Source organism: Phalaenopsis equestris, unplaced genomic scaffold, assembly GCF_001263595.1.
Source record: "Phalaenopsis equestris unplaced genomic scaffold, ASM126359v1 Scaffold000759, whole genome shotgun sequence".
Lineage (NCBI taxonomy): Eukaryota > Viridiplantae > Streptophyta > Magnoliopsida > Asparagales > Orchidaceae > Phalaenopsis > Phalaenopsis equestris.
This window is the reverse complement of record NW_018165199.1, coordinates 24,816-41,204: the sequence shown is the minus strand read 5'-3', so window position 1 is coordinate 41,204 and position 16,389 is coordinate 24,816. Positions and strand designations below refer to the sequence as shown.

The 16,389-nt window shown below is 35.7% G+C and overlaps 1 protein-coding gene across 2 annotated transcripts in view; it reads right to left on the bottom strand.

Moving 5' to 3' along the window:
• Positions 1-14,681, bottom strand: part of LOC110030747 (uroporphyrinogen decarboxylase 1, chloroplastic) — a 43,943-nt gene extending 29,262 nt beyond the window's left edge. For both annotated transcript variants that reach the window (XM_020733636.1, XM_020733637.1), the window contains exons 1-2: positions 14,538-14,681; positions 14,312-14,445 (exon numbers count right to left, since the gene is read on the bottom strand). In XM_020733636.1, coding sequence (XP_020589295.1) covers positions 14,312-14,445; positions 14,538-14,575 — 172 coding nt within the window. In that variant the 5' untranslated portion in view covers positions 14,576-14,681. The remainder of the gene's footprint in view (positions 1-14,311; positions 14,446-14,537) is intronic.
• Positions 14,682-16,389: the final 1,708 nt, after the last annotated feature.

Genomic DNA, 16,389 nt, shown 5'->3' with positions numbered 1-16,389 from the left:
TATATATATATATTTAAGAAAACAAAAATGTTAATATAATAAATAGAAAGTAGGATACAGACAGATTGTGTGGGAGGGCCCAAACGTCATATCGTTCCAAAAAAGAGAAAATACAGAAAAAAAACATGAGAGACCTAAACAAAATGTCAAAAAGTGCCAAAATACGGAGTATCAGATAGCTAGAGAGCGACCCAATTTTGTCTTGTCTCTGCCTCTAATTATAGGGAAGGAATCAGCTAATAAATTGGTAAGAATAATGTCATTGTCAGTAGTAACCAATGTATCATCAAATAAATTCTTGACTCGAGTCGGCCTCCATTCTTCCTCTTCCTCCTGGAATAGACCTGTCATTCCACATCCGAAGATTGACTCGCCTGATCATTGGGTTGGTCTAAAGTGTGACGAATAAGTGTAGGTTGTTGAACATTAGAAGCAACTACTTGTTGCATCAGCTGATCTTTTATCGAATCGAAGGAGCACTCTCGTATATCTTGACAAGTGGGTCTTCTTCAATAACAGTGAGTGGTATAAGCACATTTGGATCCGTACCTGTAGTATGATGTTCTTCATCTGGAATTGCAGTATATATATATATATATATATATATAAAAAATTTGAGATATATATATATATATATATATCCTTTATCACATACAATGGGGAATATATCATCTATATAAACGACTAGCACAGCCAGGCCAATTGTTTTATGTTCGACAAATATAGAATGATTGATAGTAGCACTTGAAAAGATAATTTTTGCAAGAACTCTAAATGAAGTCATAAATGGTCCTCACTTGTTTTATGTTCAACTCCCCCATAGCAATATACCTAGAAAGTAGTTCCATGTATACATCATGATTAGATCACCCAAAAGAAAAATTTTACTAACATCCTTTTATAACATAAGCCAACCTCAATTGATAGTTGAAGATATTAGAATTTTCACATAATTGGGAATAGCGATTAGGGAGAAAATATCAAGATAATCATTCTCATAGACTAAAAAAAGAGTTTTGGTAACTAAATAACCTTTATACCAACCAATAAAGCCATCAGGATGAAACACAAAAACCCATCATGAGCAATTGGCCTGACACCAACGGGAGAAAACTAATTCCAATGCATAAAGAATGCCCATCTTAGCATTCAAAGACAATTGTTGACCTCCATATTTCTACCACAATGTGATGCGATAAAGCACAACATTGAAGAAGGACAACCGATGGAGCATCACATAAGACAAATCCAAGGTGTATCAGTTGTAACCAAAAAGCACGAAAAATTTGCTCATTCATAGAAGGAACTCCAGCATTGCGTCCAATCGAAAGTATCGTTGAAGGATCCCTTCAATCAATTTGATAGATCATGATAAAGACAGGGAATGACTGGTAGATCAAAGTTGAAATGTTCCAAATGCCAAAAAAACTGTATAAATATTATCCATTTGTAAGATAGATAATGTTGATACATCCAAATGCCAAAATTTCCAAAAAAAAATAGCATCTTACATCACAAACAGGTTGCAGGATGAAAACGACAAAATATGGATATGATATCGCAAATAAGACCTGAATTACCTTGAGCTTGATCGAAAATTGCTCAAATATTATCTGTTCACAAAACAAACTACGCCAATATGTCCTAAACATCAAATTTTCTTAGAAAAGTCACTTATATTATTCAGATCCCTACAGAGAGGTGGCATAACAAATTTGTGTGTAACTCATAAACTAAACCAATCCAACTCTTGCCTACACAATCCCAGTAACTGTAGAAACTTCATTCCGATATTTCTTCTCACACAAGCTTTCTCCCACTTGCCAGTCAGCCACCTTCTCTGACCAACCCACTGCCACTGCTCAACCCAACCCTTCTCCTACTCGACACCAAAAGCTCCCCTAGGCTTCACACCTCATTCGCACGCCTCCCCGCTGCCTCGCCAAAGCAGTCAAACACCTCAATCATGTCCCCTCATCAAATCAAGACCTCAGCTCTTCCAGTTTTGTAGCTCCCTTCCTCTCATGCTATTTTACAACCTCACACACAACATCCCATCACCCCCTAATCTCACTGTCTCTCAACCTCTCTCCCTTTCTCTCTGAACAATATACATATAAATACACACACACACATATATAATTTTTAAAAAAATTAAAAGAAGTAAGTGAAAATATTGTGTATTTGGCCTCACGTATTCATCACATCATCTTCAACGACTCGTGTAAGAAAGAATAAAAATTTTCAACTCGAAAAACTCCTAAAAACCAAATTATATGCATTTGGCGTGATGAGGTAAACCCGTCATGAATTTTTGTGTAACCGGAAAAAACTCATAGACACCACTAGTGACACCATACATATCAAAGGCGTAAAATGACGTGCACTACGACGCATATCACAACACACTTTCAATGTAATTTGCATGAAGCGCTGAGGTGCATCAAAATGGTGCTCTCTATTTATGTCATGCAAGGGCAATATAGCCTCGCTAAGTTAGTTTTTTAGATTTAATATTAAAAAAAAAATTTGTATAAACAATTCAATTCTTATAAACATGCATATCTAACATCTAATATTTAATAATTATTTACATAGCACATAAAAAACACTAATACTAATATTTTTTAAGTGAAATATACATTTTTCATGAATATATTTTAGTGTGATTATAAAAAAATTGTTATATATATATATATATATTATGATATTTTAAAAATAATTATATATTCAAAAAATTTATCTTATTTTAAATAATGCAAACAAATCTTAAGATTTTCAAACAATTCAAACAATTCGAGTCATTGATATAATTTGAACAATTCAAACATTTCGAACAATTCGAACTTATTTCGAACAAATCGAACCAAACACGAACAACAACTTTAACAAACAATTTCGAACATGAACCTCTTTCAAACACAATTAATTTCAAATGAACCGAACATGAACACATGTAGTTGATGTTCGGTTATAAAGTATGCTTAACAACCAGACAAGAATAGTTGATCGGCGCAGCTAATCCAATCAATTCAAGTCTTGTAGACCCAAAGACCATCAAAGACCGATCTGCAATCCTGATTCAACTGTGTGTGTGTGTGTGTGCACGCGCGCGCGAACCAGTTGGCTCTTTGGTAGGCAGAATGTGTAAGACCCTTGAGATCCCGGGTTCGAGACTCACCTTGGACAGCACACGGGTGGTCGCAAACGCACTTTGCAATCCACCTTTTATCCTATGGCAATCATCTGCTCTGCTAGGGTTTTGCCCGATGGCGAAAACCTCGTTTGACTCCTTCGTGGCCTTTCAATCCATCCTATCGTGCTCGACGACGCTGTTCTCGTACTCGACGACGACGACGATGGACTTTGCGCTCCTTTGTGATCGTCATATTCTCTTTCGCGTCGCGATTCTTCTCTGCTTCTGCAGCGTCTTCCTGCTTAGGCGTCTTCGCTTCTGCGGAGTCGTCTCCTCCTTCGAGCCGCTGTTTCTTTTCTGTGCGGCTTCGGTTTGGACTCTGTCGAGCTGCGACTTCTTCGCATTCTTCATCTGCGGTCTGCGGTTCCTGTCTTCTGCTGCGATGCTTCGCCCGACCACCACTTGCTGGGCTTCCTTGTTGTTGTGATGAAGCTTCCTTCATCGGTTAAACCTGGCACAACCTCATTTGGCCACGTTGTGGGTAATCCTCAGGGGGAGATGTCAGTTGTTTTCCCCTTAAGTTATACGGAGAATCGTAATGGTCCAGGTGACTGCCCCTTTATTAAAAATACAAGCATGAAAAGTGGTAGGACAACATTTTTTTCTTTGAGTCAGAAATTTCAACACTTACTGACAAATTCAAGCTTGCTCTCATCGGAAAATTTCAGTGGGGACACCCACCTATGGACTCAAATTAGCAGGAAGGTGGAAAGTGTGGCTCTTGGATAGAAGTCATGTATTCATTCAGTTAACCGTGCCTGAAGACTAGACTCGGATTTTCTCCAAAAAATATTTTAATATTGTTGGTAAATTAATGAAGCTACTTAAATGGTCTCCTGATTTTGACCCCAATCATGAACCTCCTACTGTAACGGTATGGTTTACTCTACCTGGTCTCAAGCTGCACTTTTTTCATCATCAGGTTTTTTTACTTTATTGGTGTCATACTTGGGGACTCTATGAAACTAGATCTACCACTTTGAACCTTACCAGACCTTGTGTGGTCAAAATACTAGTAGAAAAAGATATTACTTTGTCTGATGTTACTAAAGTCTGGTTGGACAAAACACATAATGAATATTGGCAACAAATTGTCATGGAGCATAGACCTCCTTATTGTTCTCAATGTAAGATGTTTGGGCATGCTCTTGATAAATGTCATAAGTTTCATCCTAATTTGAAATCTAAAGATCAAGTGAATAAGGATGAATCTAAGAATGTCTGATCCACCTGGAGAGAAAACTATCACAGAACAGAATTTGGTGTCTGATTCTATTGCTCCTGTGGACCCTCTTCTTGAAAATATTGTTTCTGCAATCGATGAGAAGCAGGATGGCCCTGCTGAGTTGTCGGCGGTTTTAATTTTGATATTAAAAGATATTAAAAAATATAAAAATAGTTTTGATATGAATATGATTTTTGAAAATAACATTTTGAATTAAAAATAGGTTAGACCAAGCGAGTCTCACATTTTGGATAGTTTGGGTGACTAAGCACGATACCACAAGTAATACACTTATCCCGAAGAATAAATATATTATTTGTAGTAGGCTCAATCACCTAAACTAAAGAATTTGTGACATCCATTTGGTTTGCGAAATGTTTTATATGAGGTCAACATAAAGATTAGATAAGATTTATTTTACCTGGGTTCTAAGTTCCCTATAGAGGCAAACCCCTATTGTTAATTACATCTTAAATGACTGGGGTCACTTAAGAAAACTTCTCGATTAAGATCAGTGGTTTTGTCTTCAAGATTTCAAGATTTAAGTTTCCAAGATTGGACACCGGAAAATCAAATAAAAATGGTTCAAAATAGGAACAGTTATTTTAAGGAATCCAAATGAATGAAAGGTAAGAGATATCACAGATCTGGAGAGAACCTCGGTGGCCTCCCAACTATTCTATTGTTTGGCTTTATGTTTTTTGAAATGATCTTATTTAATGTTTAATACTGCAATTTATTTAGAATTTAGGACTTATGATTTAGGACTTATGTTCGCACGTGATCGTGCAAATAGCTTAAAAAGATAGGAGGATTTACATCGTACCATACGGTAACCTCGGAATCCTAAAGTGTTAGGACTTATAATTGCACAACAGGGTTGTGCAAAATCCTAAAGGTGATATGTGAGGGTTTATGCTGCGCTAGGCAAACCACCTCGAAATCCTATGGGTTGTTATCGGTGTTAATGTGTTTTAGTGTTGCAGATCCATCTTAAAGTTGTTCCTCGTCATGCTGTCCACAGTGTTCGCTCCAAGCCCTTCGTCGTAGCACCTCCAGATTTAATGTTAATCCTATATAACCACTATGTTTTCCTAAACTAAGGTATAGTATGTATCAAAATAACCAAGCATGCAGTATAAAAGAAAAGAACAGTAGAATGTACAGAAAAAAAAGAACTGTATAGTATGTTGAAAGAATAGTATAACATGCTAGGAAAAGCAGTATAACGTGCTAAAAGAGTAATACAACATGCTAAGAAGTAAAAATGTTGCAATGTAAATAACACTTGTAAATTTGAGAAATTTGTTGCTCCTTTAAGCTAATTATTATTCACTGTATAAAGAAAAGAAACATTTCTTGAAAAATTCGAGAAAATCAACAAATAAATCCATGAAGAAAGATTAGGGAAAATTGACGAGTAATAATTTAAATCAAATTATCAAAACCTCGGAAAAATCCCGGAGAAAAGACCACGAGTGCTTTGTCCAAAAATTTCAAGCAAAACATATGAAAAAGTCCGAAAAGAGGGGACCGCAAACACTCGGGTCGGGGCTAGACTCAAATATATATTTGTACTCGAGGGGCGTCGAAAACTACTCGGTCACCCGGATGTATAAAGTCTGTCACTCCACTAGAAGAATATTCTACTGAACTTAACTTATGAGGGTACTCCTTAGCCCAAAATCGGTAATCAACAAGTGGACAACCCAAATGTAACATATTTTTAAAATTTAAATTTTAGCATGCACATATTTCAAACATACAAAAGAAAAGTTATTTTTAATTTTGTAATGAAAATATTTTTTATAAATATTGTATTTGTTCTTATCAATTTGTTTTACCAATTTAAAAAAGTATAGTTGTCCACAAGTCGATCGCGTCAATGGACCTAAGACCACCAACAACCTAAGAAGGTATGGGTCTCCCTCTAGTCTTATATCGGTGAATGATACTTTCATCTTATAATTCACCAAGTCCCAGAATTCAGTCCTGGTGTTGTAGTATGAGATATCATTATGCTCTACCACCGGCGTACCTTTGTCATCATCACTCTACACCCCAAAACAAAACTGACCTACTTGCGACCTTGTTTGATGGTTTCACATATAGCAAAAGGCTATACATGAGCACTTATGTATCGGACATAAACACAAAAAAACGAATCAAGAAGCAAAAAAAAAAAAGAATAAAAATGAGGAGAGAGATGAGAAATTGATTTACCCAAAAGATTGAAAGAGTAAAGGGTAAATCAATCCTCAAAACTGTATCAAAAAGATATAAAAGAGAGCCCAAGATCCTTGAATCAATCTGAGAAGGATATCATTTTCTTAAATTTTACGATTGGATCAACCCATAAAGGGTATCCTTTCCAAGTCTTTGTTTCAAATAGATTGAAATGGGCTCAAGACTATCATAACGCTATACTCACAACTCCATCACTCATATGAATTTTTGTCCAAATCTGAATCTAAATGTGATGTTTATATTTATCAAGCCTTCATATTATCTTTTCAAACACTTTCACAAGCTTTCAAATCATTTCATAAATCCAACCTATAGCAACTTCATGATTTCCTAAAATAAAGTTTTAAGAGCCTTTCATATTTCACCAAAAATAAAGGGGGGTGCTAACCAATAGAGGAGATAACCTTCTAGCCTTCCAGAAAATCATACCAACGTCAAAAATCATTTAATTTCATCCTTCATTAAAAATCTACGATGAGATATACACCCAACATCACATAAAGGAAACCAAATATACGCTCTCGGGTAAGGCCCATAAAAGGGACTAAATAACCACAAACCCACCACCAAACAGCTCACGGTCGAGCATGACAAAAAGAGCAAAACAGCCAAAAACCATCCCCCAAACAGCCTAGAGCAGCTCACGGGTAAGACCAGGAAGAAGAGTGGGACTCACGGGTAAGATCAGGAAGGAAGGCAATCAAGCCTCACAACACGCCCATAAACAAGAATTGTGAAATGCACAACAAAACTTCAGCATATGTCCACAATTTAAAACAAGAAATAGGGCAAAAGCTTATAGGTATGGGTAACAGAGAGAGAGCCAAACCCGAACCATGTCACAAGACCAAAGAATCACTGCAGCAAGGCTCATGGATAAAGGGGCAGCAAAAAGAGGACTACAAAGGTAGCAAACACCGAGTAAGGCTCACGGCCAAGTCAGTCGAAAAGGAAGTCACAATAGGTAATACCAGCACATTGTATTTGATATACATAAGAGAGTGAATGGACAAGCCATTATAGATCCTCAGGACTGAACCCACTTTCATCCCATAAGGCATAACAATGCTCAAACTAAACATTCCCACATAGCGATAGGTATTGAAATTCATGCATTTTTGGATGACAAACTTGATTACCAATAAAAATCTTAGGAGAAGGAGCATTAAGGAGGAGGCCACAACCAAACCATGCCCAATAAAGGGGTCAAACCGAGCTCGAGGAATGAATCAATCAGTAAAAGATTTCATCCAACATAAATCACCAAAAAGGGGCCCAAACCGAGCCCAAAAAAGGGGCAAACCGAGCCCAAGAAATGGTCCAAACAGTAAGAGATTTCAACCAACATAAATCACCAAAAAAGAGCCCAAACCAAGCCCAAGAAAGGGGCAAATCGAGCCCAATACAGGGGTAAAACAAATGAAAATATTTCTAGCAAGAATCCATTTCAAAAGAGTTAAAGCCGAACCCAACAAATGAATCAAAACAAAGCAAAAATTTCCAACATGAGTGCAGTCCCAAAAGAGTCAAACTGAACCCACCAAATAGGCTAAATGAAATGCAATTTTTAGTTATCATGAAACCAAGACCGAGCCTTCCAAATAGGCTAAAAACAGAGAAGATTTTCCAATAAGGATCCAACTTCAAAGAGACAACCGTTCCCAAGCAAATGGGTTAAAGCAACTAAAAAAAATATTTTCCCTTAAAACCTCACATTTCAAAATATTGTGCCAACAGGTGCTTCATCATAAAAAAAGAATTCCAACATAAGTTCAGTCCGAAAAGAGCCAAACCAAACACACCAAATAAGCTAAGTAAAATGCAATTTCCAGCTATCATGAGGCCAAGACCGAGCCCTCTAAAAATGTGCTAAAACATAGAAAATTTTTCAGCTAACATTTAATCCAGCATAACCAAAACCAAAACCAAGGCAGGCGCAAAACAGAGAAAATTTTCAACATACGTTTCAAACATTGATAGGTACTATGAAATAGATAAGCTTGAGTCAATCATTCATTTTTTAACATGAATAATAAAGGAGTTTGATAACACATTCTAACATGTATTTCTAGAGGGGCAAATCTCATCTCAAAACCACCATTATGATACTTCCAAATATCTCAAGCAAGAAGAACAAAAGCAGCCCATACATGCTATATTGTGATGTTTATAGGAATTATTTCATGCTTAAATCTTAAAACATACCCAAATCTTGCTTCCACATGAGATAGGAAATTATATTTATGTCATCCGAAATATTGCAAGAATTGAGGAGATGAGAAGAATACCTCTTAATGCCGACTTACAGCAAAAAAATGCAAGAAAGATCCAATAAAGTGCCTCCCAAAGAAATCTTCTTCCTAAAAACTTCAAAAAAAGGAGCAACAAAAGAGAAATCTTCTTCCTAAAAACTTCAAAAAAAGGAGCAACCGACAAATCCTTTAAACTTCCAGCACACCAAAAGCTGACAGAGCTTTCTTCTCGACAGAACGTTCTTCTTGAAAGCTTTGAGAAACAGCCACCAACGGATGCTCCACACCCCAACACACGAAAATCAAATTTTAGATAAGATGTTAGTAGAACTTTGTCCCCTAAAACCTCCCACAGTAAAGAAAAAGGAAAACAATCTCTCGGGCAGTAAAGAGAAAAGAATGCAGCCACTTCAACAGCACCCCCCACAAGAAAAACACACCACTAGAAAGTCAATAGGCAGGGAATAGAAAAGAGAGCGCCACTTTTGCCATCCTAACCAACAAATCGAGGGAAAGGAAGGAAGCATCGCCATAAAGGAGGTGAGCGTAAAGCCTCGAGTAGAAGGAGCGTCGGCCAGCTCGTCTCTTCTAATTGGAGAGCCGAACGGTTACCGTGTCGCGCAAAGGAAAAGAGACGGGGAAGAAGACGGGAGACGCGTGGATCCACCGTGGAACTAGGGCACATGACAAGAGGGAGATGAGCCGCGGGATCGAGCCCTGAGATGGCTCGAACTAGGGTTTAAGCATGCGGGTGAAAACCTAAATAGAGTTTAGTATTTAATTAGATTATAATTAATGATATAATTATAAAAATATCAAAAATTTTGAAATGTAAAATTTGATTTGCGTCTTTCATTCTTACGTCGAAACATAATAAAATTGGTATCATTTTTAAGTAATTCTGACATTCTGGAAGCGCTGGCGCGGTCCGTTTCACCTTCTGAGATCGTTTTGATGAATTCATCGATTTGCGTGTCATTTTCTCGTGTCGGATATTATGACAATATGGGTGTCTTTCCTGGCTAAAATTGATGTCTCGGACGCATTGGAACAGTCCATTTCATCATCGGAAGTCGTCCGGAGAAAGTTTGCATTTTCACTCATCCTTAGGCTTAATTTAAGTTTGATCTTGTGTAAATTAGTGAATTTTTTGCGTTTTGTGTGTGTATGTGACAATAAAATCATGAAGTGATTTTCCTAGTGCTTGAAATCCTATTAGGAACTTCTCTCTGAGTCTCCACACAATAGCCCTTAACCGCTCGTCCATAAGACGATGGTTTTGAGACCATAAATGATAGACATCAAAGGAAAATAGGAAGTGACTGGAATTTCTAAAAACTGGAATTTCTAAAAGGGTGGGTTCCAATTCTAGTTTTCTAAGATAGTCAATAGGAATTCGTAGAGCTAGATCCTAGGATCCTAAAGAGTAATGACCTCAAAAATGAGGTCAACATGAGCAACCTACACTTTTAAACCCTATTGAAAATAAGAATGGACTCCTACTTACACGGACTGAGAATCAGGAGAACCTTGCAGCTCTCCAGAAAGTATCGGTGGTAGAGGCGACAACTCTTACCTGACATACACCTGTTTGCACAACTGTTGGCAATCTTTCTACTGCAGCACTGCCACCTCATCCGAATGAGCAATAATCTTCGAATGAGGAATGACAGGTCCACACTTCCAGGAGGAGGAAGAAGAATGGAGATCTACTTGAGCTAAGAAATCTAATGGATGATACTCTAATTACTTCGGGCAATGACACACACCTCACCAATTTGTTAGTTGGTTCCTTTCCGAGAACTAGAGGCAGGGGCAGAACTAAAGTGGGTCGACCTGGTTGATCTTTTATGTACCATTTTCTTTTGGTTTTTAATTTTCTTTTTTTTTCTTTTTGTGTGTTGTATCGTATAGGTTGAGTGTCTATTTGGGTCCACTCATACAACTTATCTGTACCCTTTTCTCTTAAAATATAATTATATATATATGACACAATGCATACATACATATGTCCATGCTTTATTAGATTAAAATGATATTGACAAAAAAATAAGGATTGTTTGACTTATGACAACGATAATAATTCTTTGGATAACAAGTTTAATTGCTTATGAAAATATAACACTTCTAATGAAAATCATAACATTTTGAATTTTAAGTAATTGAGATATTAAACACTTAAATTTAAGTATTATTTCTATTATTTTTACTATTATGTCATTTGATATTTTAATTTAATATTCTTTCATGTTTATCTGAATTTTTTTAATATTTTACATCATATTTAAAATGGTGCACGCCGCACCATGCGCTATGGTGCATCATTCACCATTGACAAGTATGAGCAACCTAGTAGATAAGCTCAATAAGCACCTTTTTATTAATGCAATAAGCAAATTCATATAAGTATATGTATGTCTTTCTTGAGATGACTAGAAATTTATGTAAATGTTCGTGCAAACAACTTATACACATCTTTTTTAACATGGTGGGGAGAGAATACTAGACTATTGTGTTTACACCACCAAAGCCCGCCTTCTTAGCAAGGTGGCAAGCCCAATCCTCCCAAAAATATCTCCTACAAAAAAAAGATACTAGGAGGCTTCCAAAATTTTTAGTGATGAACTCGTATAAAGGCAAAACTAAAATGAATACCTAAACTCAATAACATGACGAAAAAGAAAAGAAAGTAATAATTTATAAAATTGTATGAAGATGAGCACTTCAAGCGCAATGCATGTCGCATCAAATGAACTGCTAGAACTAAAACTTAACAAAAAATTGAATACAAAAATAAACAACAGAGAACTCAATAATTTATCAACGAGTATAAATGAAACATGCAATTGACTTAAGAATATGGCTTCAGACAAAAAAAAACTCAAATAGAAATTGAACAAGACTATAAAAGAATTTGATAACTCACCCATGGATACAAATGGATCCTTCCTTCCTATCACGTTTAGAATTCATATAAGTAGACTTATGGATAGTCTGAAAACTTGTTTGTGAGCAAGAATGAATATAACAAACAAGACTTACAAGAGTGCTCAAAATTTAGGATGATATTCATAAGAGTGAATAGGATGGAAACTAACTTGTTGTTTATCTCATCATAACACGCCAAGGTGCAAATCTAAAAGCATAGTCTATGGGATGTCCTTAGTAGAAGCATACAAGATGATAGGTGTTGTAAGTGAAGATGATTGGAGTTTCTTAGAGTACACTGAGGAGGAGAGAAAAAGAAAGAAAGCGAAGCAGCACAACTAAGAGATACAAATGGTTAAGATTCGGAAATAATTGTAGGAAAAAAATTGAAATTCTCATCAAAAGTGACATCAATTGAAATGCACAGACATTTGATAAAGAAATCATAGCATCTTATATTCTTTTTTGGTTTGAGAGAACCTAAGAAATATATAATGACTAGCATAGTGCAAGAGTCTATCATGTGGGTGAAAAATATGAACAAAGTAAACACAACCAAATATTTGCAAAGTAAGAGAGAGAAAAAGAATACTCATTAGTGATTGAGATAATAAGATTTTAAGAAGTGTGGACAATGAATTTTTTGAAAACAAAATGGGGAACCATCCGATAACAAGTGGCAATGGAGACAAGTGCAATAAAAAAAATAAATACTGATTATCTTTCATGAGGGAATATGTTCCTGAAATTAAAGCTAAGAATGTATCGATAAGGTAATAATAGAGCCTTAAAAAGAGATGACCTAGGAAATTTAGGGAGAGGCATATGTCCATTGAAGCAGCCAAGTATACTCATCTTGAGGGATGGTAGCAAAACTAGAAGTAGATGAAGGCAAACCAAAGTTATAAGTGGATATATGTAAAGCAGCTGAAGGATAACAGTATTTTTCTCAACACCGTTCATGAGGACGATTAGTATGATTACAATGCAAAAATGGGGAAAAGATATTTCTATGGCCACATTCACTTGCTCTGTGAACTAACATCATGACAAAGTAATCATGGGTCAAAGGTGAAGGATTTGATAGTTTGGTGATGCAAATAAACTAAGTTAAAGTGTATCAAGGCTTTATATGATAAAGTGAACCATTGATTGATATTATAAACAATAAAGACAGGAATGAAGTCAAAGAGGAACTTGCAGCAAAAAATTCCTAATTATGTTTTTACTAATGAACAAGATCAATAGTGATGGGGTGATATTGAAGCAATTTATATCATTGTACTCTCTAGGTGCTATTGTAAAGTTGAATTAGCAATTTGCTTTGTTATAAGTAAAAATATATTAAAATACATAGTGTAGATCTGAGAGATATTACTTCCATAAAAACAAGTGTAACAGAAAAAGTCTCATATCTTCTTGGCAGTGTATTGAAACGATACTATAAGTAGTGAATGGATCAACCTTATTGATGAGCCCAGTAAAAAAAAACATAAATGAAATCTTCTTACTTTGAGGGGCTTTAGGGTGTCATTGCTATCTACTGAAGCGGTATACAAAATGATTGAATTTGTGTTGAGATTCAATGCGAAAAAAAAAACCCAACATAAGGGATAGTTGATACCATTTAATTTGATGGCAGTGCAAGTGAAAGAGGGTATCACTTCGATAAGAAGAAAGAAAAATGCTATGACACTAAGGTGAGATGTACAAAGAGTCAAAGGAGTACCTAAATCATATCGTAAAAATTAAGTCTAACATAAAAGCATCTAGTGAGCACTCTGAAAGCAAGACTGGTGAGATCATCCAGGACACGCAAAAAGAGATATCAGTGTTGTCAAAGCTAGCCACTGGCATGCAGCGAGCATGTGGGAGCAGGCACAGTGTGTTATGGGAGTAGGCATGCATAGTGTACGGGCAAAAGCATCACATAGAGGAACCATACAAGTGCAACAGACAGTGAGAGCAAATAGTAAAAGAGCTGCTATTGGAGGAACAGATCAAGCAAGCATAGCGGCCGTAACAAGGGGTGGCTTACATTGTAGGATGTGACATATGTGTGAGATTAGAGTATCAATAACTCCAAGTTCTAACACCATATTAAGAGAAGAAAATGGACAATTTATTCACTTGAAAATAGTGAATATTTCTACGCATACATGATAAATACAATAGAAAGAAAATACACAAGAGAATAAATGCAGTAAGGTATCAGCATAAATCTTCAAAAAAATATACTCTTTCCAGATATTGCACCTATAAGCTAACAGCAACAAAATTCAAGCTTCTTAGGCAAGAATCAGCACACCATCCAACACACAACCCCCCAAAAACAAGCATCAAGCCTTCTAATTTACTCATGCACCAGCCAATTAACGACTCTAACAGTATTACCACAATGCAAGAACTGAGAACGAAAAAATAAATACATAACTGCAGAGAAACCTCAAAAGTGAAGCGTACCAGAAGAAGAGCTTGCCCTAGGAAATATCAAACTTTTCTTTCGGCGGGATGGAGCACTATTTCGAACTATAGCATCCCTAGCGAAACCTAAATGGAGGAATGAACATGTAGGACTACAACTTGTAGAGAGCCAGCTGCAAGAAAGGCAATCAAAGACCATGCTCAGTTCGCATTAGAGGAAATTTACGTCAAAATGTAGAGAAAACGAGGGATTTGAGCACTCCACCTTCTCGGCGGCGCCGAAAATGTTTGCATTGCGTTCATTGTTGAATTTTCTTGTTCAATTCACAGGGAGATGGTCTTCTTCCTTTCCCCCTCTTTGCCTTATCGGATACCCCCTCAGCCCTCCCCTCCATTTAGCCATAAACACTCGATGACATCCCTAGGAAACTTCTGCAAGTAAACTCTATCTGTCCAATTTGCCGGGCCGAGCCCGTTTTATCTTAGTTAAAGAATAGGCCCAATTCGTTTCAAGCCCGGCCTGCCTAACGGCTAGGCTTGCATTTGATGCAATTAATTCTTTTTTTAATTAATTTTCGATATTTCGAGTGAATTTAAAAATATATATATTTAAGAAATTCAGTGTGACTAACTTTATTATTACGTTTCTTCATATTTATATTTATTTTTCTTCATGTTTTTGGGACATTTGTCAAGCAATAATTAACTTTATCCTTAACATTTTTTTTTTTAAGTAAAACAATAATAAATCAATGCAGCCAGCAAACAATATATCAGAAGAATATTTCCTCTACTGCTATAAAGAAAGTCAAAACTCTAATAATCAAGTCACATCATAATATATGACTGATCATCTTGACACCTACAGTAGTGCATAGTTCCACTGCATTTATAACTCCAAGCTCACAAGGATCCAATAAATTTAATGATTTTTATTGATAAAAATAAGAAGACTAAGGGCCCGTTTGAGCCATCTTATAGGTGTGGCAGTGTTTTTTTTTTTTTTAAACGCCGTCTAATTATTTGATTTGCTCGTTTTTGAAAATGCTGTCTGTCGCGTTTGAGTTTTTTTATACTAAACGCAGGCCGCAGGTCGACCCTCACGGTCAAACAGTAGGTCGCGATTTAGGATAAATTGCTTATCCTGAAACACACAAGCTGCCTCAAACAGTCCCTAAATAAAAGAAAAATATACATATAATAGGTTTAACCTATTAGTAATATAACAAAACATTTTTTGGTTAAAAAAGCATGCTAACTAGCTATTGGCACTAATGCATTCAAAAAAATTGTCATATATAAATTAGCACCTAGTTCCATCTCTTTTTCAAATTGTCACTTAAGTATCAAAATGACAGTATGTAATATATGAAAATTTATTTTTCTTTTAAGGTCCGCGGGTCGGCCCTGGCGCATTTAGTGGGCGGGTCTGGCTATAGAATTATAAATAGCTGCTGGGTTCAAGCCTCACCCAAGCCCATTTTGACTTATCAAAGCCCGAATAAGCCCGACTCACACCAAGCCTGGCCCGCCCAATGCCCAAGTCTAGTGTATATGCATATAAATAAATATATATACATATATAATATTTAAGCTCTCATATGTATATTTATGCTACTTTGGTGTCATAAATATATGCAAAAGAATATATTTCATTTTAAAATAATTAATAAAATTAATATTTTTTATGAGATATTAGATATTTGAGTGCTATAAATATAAAAATGAAAATTTAAATATAAAATATCGCAAATGTCATCTTTGTAATTGTATTTTCAAAAATATTTATTTAAGAGATTACATTTTTTCTTTTAAATAATTCAATTTTATTTTAAACATACATAAATAAATTAAATATTTCAAATATTTCTAATTATTACTTCTGAGCTACTGATGTTACTATGCACTGTCGCTCGTCATCTTTAATTGTCAACTAATACTAATGTGACTTCCATCATGATCATATTAATTTTCATCATAAATTAATTTATTCAATACGTAATAGAAATAAAAATATAGTTTGAAGATACAAATATATTTTATCTAAATTTAAAGCTTAAACTAAGGGTCTGTTTGGGGCATTTATAGCTTATTCAGCTTATCCAGACAAACAGTTT